This window comes from Procambarus clarkii, chromosome 12 (assembly GCF_040958095.1).
Source record: "Procambarus clarkii isolate CNS0578487 chromosome 12, FALCON_Pclarkii_2.0, whole genome shotgun sequence".
Classification (NCBI taxonomy): domain Eukaryota; kingdom Metazoa; phylum Arthropoda; class Malacostraca; order Decapoda; family Cambaridae; genus Procambarus; species Procambarus clarkii.
In genome coordinates, this window is record NC_091161.1 from 1,041,436 (window position 1) to 1,047,345 (window position 5,910).

Below are 5,910 nucleotides of genomic sequence, written 5' to 3' on the forward strand. Positions count from 1 at the left end.
TGCACTCCATTGGTCCACTCTACTTACTGTCTCCACCCTCCGTTTCCTCGTCTTCTTCTCTTCACGTCCAGAGTCAGACATCTACTGTCTGTACCTCCTCTGTCGTCTTCACTCTTCCATCTACCGCCATTATACTTTCGTCTCCTGTCATCATACTTCACTCCCTCGTCTTCACCGACGATCCTCCCTTTCGTCTCCTCATATATCCGAGACCTCATCCTGTTCGACTCCCACCGAGTCCTCGGCTTTCCTCTATTCCTCCATGCTTGTATCATCTTCCTCTCCCCACACTTTTTACCTCTATGCAACTCCATTTCTTCTCCTTCAACTCTTTCTTCGTTCCCTAAAAGTTTCTCCGAGTGCTGTGCTACATCCAACAGCACTCGACAGTACATGTCGCTTTACCTCTCCCTGTGTGCTCGTAAGCATCTCTCCACACATACTGTCTCTTCTCCTTTCATTTTCTCGGCTATTACTCTTCTTCACTATCTCTTCTCCACGTTGTCTGCGAAACGTGTCAACTCTTGACATCTCAAACAACTTAACTCTACTATCCATATGCCTCTGTGCTCGTGGACAACGTGACGCTCTACTCCCGTCCTCGGTATGTCCACATCCTTCCTCATTCCTACTCAGCACAGTTGCATTCGCCTTCCGACTCTTAATTTCAGCAGTCTGGGCTCTACTCAGGTCAACTCTCTTCACAGTATTCTTCTTCGGCTGGGTCATCCTCACTTTTGACCTCACCGAGACTTCATTTTCCTGGGCTGGACCTTCATCAAACAGCCATGCTATATCTACGTCGATATCTTCCACCGGCTGAATCGACACTGTATCATCTTCTCCAGCGTCTTCCTTGTCGGCCACCTCTGCCTTCGTCACTACCGAGACAGGGTTTTCAATGGCTTGGCGGTCTCCTGACTCATCTCCTCGGATGTCAGTCAGGTTCACACTCTCAGGTGTCCCACCCGTGCAGTGGCCTTCTGGGCACTCCTCTGGCACAGTCTCCGCTACGACTCTCGGCAACACCTTTGTCCCGCACAAGTCATTCCCCAGGATCACTTGGACTCCTGGAATAGGTATGTCGGGGCACACTCCCAACATCACCACTGCCGACACATATTCCGACCTTAGCTGGACAGTACAAACGGGCATGTCACTCTCCGACAATAACCCATATACTTTCATCTTCCCACTGCCAGCTAACCGTCGATCATTCCCAATCAGGCTTCTCGCAATCAAGCTCTGATTAGCTCCGGTATCTCTTAAGATACCAACTTCTACCTCAGGTTGGCCTCCTACACTGATCCAACCTTTGCTCATGAACGGCCTATACTTCTCGTTCACTAAGTTCGCTCTCTGTGGTTTGTCTCGGAACACATTAGTATATTTACCTCGGGGGTCACACATGGCCAGGGTCACAACTCTCTTGCCCTGTCTACAATCTCGCATCACGTGACCCAAACCGTTACATTGGTAACATCTCATCTGTGAAAAGTCTCTTCTATATGTACCAGAGTAGCTCTGACTCTGTCCACTCGCATGAGAATTCCTCGGGCCAGGTACACTACTTGCACTCTGTGGGGTTTTACTGGACTCTCGATTTCCAGGATAACGATTGGTTTCTCGTTTAGCTCCTCCATCCTCACTTTCAGATGAAGTGCGCGACCTACTCTTCTGAGTTTTAGGGTACTTACTTTTATCTACCCATTTATCAAAATTTTTCTCATCCCAGACTCTTCTGGGTCTCTCATAATTTCTTCCTCCCCAGACTCCATTGGGTCTGCCATTGCTGCGTCTCGCCTCGCTTCTCACTCTGTTCTCCCTTAAGCTCTTGTACGCTTCAGTAATCATATCCGCCCTATCTGCGGCATCTTTCACCTCCTTTATCCCTGCTTCTTGGATCTTGAACTTTGTTTCGGGATGCATCATCTCCAAGAACTTCTCCATGACCATCAGTTGCTTCAGGTCAGCGTAAGATCCAACTCCAGCAGCCTCAATCCACTTCTGGAATCGTCTTTCCAGATCTCTTGCTGTCTCAGCAAACGTACACGCTCCAACTTTCGCCATCTCTCTGAAGCGCTTCCTATAAGCTTCTGGGGTTAACTGAAACGAGCGCAATATGCTGCTCTTTACTGTGGCGTAATCCTGGCACTCTTCCAGTGACAATTGGGTGTATGCCTCCCTGGCTGCACCGGTCAATCTTAACTGGACCAGCTGGGCCCATTCCTCCTGTGGCCACTCCTTGATACTGGCTACTTTCTCAAAATGCTCGAAGAAGCTCTCTGCCTCTTCGGGCACAAACAAGGGAATGTCCTTCTCCCTAACCCTAACATCTGGTGGGTGTGATACCTGGGTGGTGCTCTCTGGCAACCCATGTTCAATCCTTTGCTCAGCCAAGGTTCTGTTCGCTTCTATCAGCATTTGTTTTGTTCTCTCTTTTTCTTTTTCGACCTCTAGTCTTGCTTTCTCTTTTTCTTTCTCTTGTTCCAACTCCAGTTCCCTTATTCTGGTTTTCTCTTTTTCTACTTCCCTTTTCATCTGGAGTTCTAACTTCATCTTTTCCAGCTGGAACTGTCTCTCCTCACGCTGTTGTTGGATCTGGAGCTCTAACTGGAATCTCTCCAAGCTCCTATTTCGGCTACTCCTACTACTGCGGCTACTCTTGCTGCTCCTACTCGATCCCTGGGATCTCACGTCATCCTGCCCATCATCCTCCTTTCTACTTTCAGCTCCTTCCTGGGCTCCTTGTTCTGCCGCTTCACTTCTGGCTCTCAACTGCCTCAGGATCTCATCCTTCATCCCAGCTACTTTAGATGCTTTCAACCTGATGCCACATTTTTCTGCTATTTGTTTCAATTGATCCCTCGTGCAACCTTCTAAATCCTCAGGCTTGCCTGACTCCACAAATGCTTGCACCTTATCCATCTTTGTCCTGTGAGTCTTCCCAAGAGAGAGAGTATACACCTGCGGTCACACAGTTTATCTCAGCAGGGGTGTACAAATCCACTCTTGGACAGGGTGTGGGTGTGTCAGTTCACTATCCCGGACGGGCCCCCAATTTATCATAGACTGTGGGTTGGTTGGTGTTGTCGTCGTTGATCCTTCTCTATGGACAACCCAACCCACAACTCGGCAGAGTGCTTATACTAGGAAATCACCCTTGGCGCTTCTGGCTCTTGGAGAGGGGCTCAACGTCACACGCTTAGGGGATGCGGCTCCAACACTTAGCCTCGTTGTCACGTGCACACACCCACTTGAGCCGCTGTGACTCCCCACTCTCTCCTTATGAGATATGATCTCAATCCCCTATGACTTACTAGTATTACCTCTTACCCTGTCCACAGCAGTGGTTCTTGGTTCTTTCTCTCTCCTTCTTTACTACCTCCTGGGAAGCCTCACTAGGACAAGGGCAAACACCAGCAAATTGTGACACATTTACTGGACAAAGCACATACACGATACATACACACATATAATAATAATGAATCCTATACTCTATAATATCACAATCAGGTTGCACTCCAACACCATCAGAACTCTATTAACCTCCTCAAGTTGGTCAAGCCTACATACACTGTTGCACTATCAGCAAGATAATGTATATATAGAAAATCAGCATTTTAATGCAATAACATATACCAGTATAAATGTTCATTGATACTTCAGTATAAAAAACTCCTTGGCATAAGGATGCCAACAGTCACTCACCTCTCACTGCGTCTTGCACGCTACTGACAACCAAACACTATCAACTCCCTATAAGTAATCCACCAGAACTTCCCCCTTCCACCTCTGGAAGTTCACAACCCTAATATCCTTAGGTTCTTCCGGGCTTCACTACCAGGATCCTCTGCAGCTCCTCCAGGCTGCTATCATGAAGTTTCCTTGTGCAACTACGGTGCTTCACCCTTCTGTTAGGTTCTTCCACAGCTCTCTTGGCTGCTACACCACCTCTACAGAAGCACGTGACACTCCTCTTCACTGCTGCTTCTCCTCACAGCTCGAGGTCCTCTGCTCCACTACCTTGGAGTCTCATTAGCTACATCATCTGCTGGCTTCGAAGTTCTCAGCAACTTCTTCCCCAAAGACAAACCTGCAACCCATCGACGTTCCAATAAAATGTTCCCCTTTAACACATAAACAAAGATAACCACACAATATGCTTGCCTCAAACCTCTATCTGTCCTCTACATACAGTGAGAGTGGACTCCCCCGTTTTGGGCGGGTCCATACTCCACCTCGCCTGCGGCGGTCCTCACTCACTGGGAGGGTCTTCCTCCATCCGGAGCCGGGCTCCCTCAGTCGTCGGTCAGAGCTCAGAGGGGACGGACGTCGCTCCGTGCTCCTCCCTCTTCACTCTACTATTTCAGGCCTTCTGCCTTATTAAAACATGTCTAACCTATAAATAAACATCGCTACTGTCGCTGGGCACACGACCAACTACAAACAATCACTATGAACTGGCGTTTATCGTGCTTACCACAGATTAATTGGTCGAGGGCGCTTTCCCTCTGACGGCGTCTGGTCAGGGCGCTCCACACAGCCCACAATAATGCTTCTGGGCGATTTAATATCTGCTCGTCGACCAGGACTTGAGACCACAACGTTCCCAGCTCGATTCCACAGCTGGTACGTCCGCACACTTCTCTTCTCTTCGAGATATATCACTAGGGGTTCCCTTCTGACAGGAGCTCAAACGGAGCGCGGCTTCCCCCTGCGATGTCTGGCACTCAAGTGAGGTCAAGGTCCTCCGGAAGCGAGCCTCACGCCTCCAGCAAAATGTCCACATCTCCTAGCCAGTCATTTATCTGTTTTCTCCTTCATTGCCCATAATCTCAAACTGTTACACATATCCAAACAACTATTTTACATATGGGTTATCACCTCAATATTTGCTAGACCTTCTAGTTAGGTCAGGCTTGACGAATAACTCTCAAGGAGGGAGACTCGTTTCTCCTGTAGGCTGAGATCATAACAATACTCACGACGCACCCCTAGGAGGCCCCGACAAGATCGGCGATAGCTTCTTGTTGGGTGTCCTGCCTCTAATTGTGGCTCCATGGTGGGTGTGGGGGCACATTCGTGAGTGAATTCTTCTTTTCGTCAAGATGACAACCCCTGTTTCGGCTTCTTCTGGTTTACCTTCTCAGGCTCGTGGGGTGGGCGGCCAAGCCCCCGAGTCGGTCCGTATTGGAAGACCGGGCTCTGTAGCCTCCGCTGCATTGGGCCCCGACCTTACTCCTCCTTTGGCCTCTCTGACTCCTTCCTCTGGCTCCCCTCCCTCCTTTGTGGTTGGGTCGAGCCCCAAGCCCCCAGTGGTGACTACCTCGTCCCCTGGCGCGGCTCCTTCTCTGGTTGTAACTACTGCACCTTTTAACCCCTCTCTCTCTCTGGGGGTTCTCACCGCCGTCCTCGTCACGGCCGCCCTCGCTCGATTCCTTCCAGTTCTGCTACCTATCAAGCCTTGTTTGGTCCCGCTTCGTGGGCCAAATATTTTGATCTCCTCCCTCTTGATTCTGCGCCTCCTGACGATTTCTCCCTCCATCGACATCTCATTGATTCCGTGGATGCCTCCATTACTTTCAACCCCACTCGTCTCGGTACACGTGTCGTTGCTGCTCCTTCTCAGGATGCTGCTTCCCGCTTGGCTGCCTTATCCTGCCTTGGCGAGACCCCCGTTCGGGTCTCGAAGAACGCTCAGTTGAATGCCAGTGTTGGCACTATTTTGCTCCCGCCCCATGTTGCGACCAGTGTTCGGGACCTGCGCGACTGCCACGACGATATTCGACATATCCTCGCTGCCCAGGGCCATTCTATTCTCCAGGTGGACACGTTTACTCGTCCCCCTCGTGGTAGTCGCCGTCAACCCCTCCGGGTTGTGAAGATTACCTTTGATGGTAGGACCCT

At 49.9% G+C, this 5,910-nt stretch overlaps 1 protein-coding gene across 1 annotated transcript; it reads right to left on the minus strand.

Annotated features, from left to right (window-relative positions):
• Window positions 1-324: 324 nt before the first annotated feature.
• Window positions 325-4,970, minus strand: LOC138364178 (uncharacterized). The gene is made up of 2 exons (XM_069323507.1): window positions 4,484-4,970; window positions 325-4,096 (listed from the first exon to the last, which is right to left on the minus strand). Exon 2 carries the CDS (start codon window positions 2,926-2,928, stop codon window positions 325-327), a length of 2,604 nt encoding a protein of 867 aa, XP_069179608.1. The 5' UTR covers window positions 2,929-4,096; window positions 4,484-4,970.
• Between the last annotated feature and the right edge of the window lie 940 nt (window positions 4,971-5,910).

Coding starts and splice junctions, on each gene's coding strand:
- LOC138364178 (XM_069323507.1), bottom strand. CDS start 2,928: ATGGATAAGGTGCAAGCATTTGTGGAGTCAGGCAAGCCTGAGGATTTA.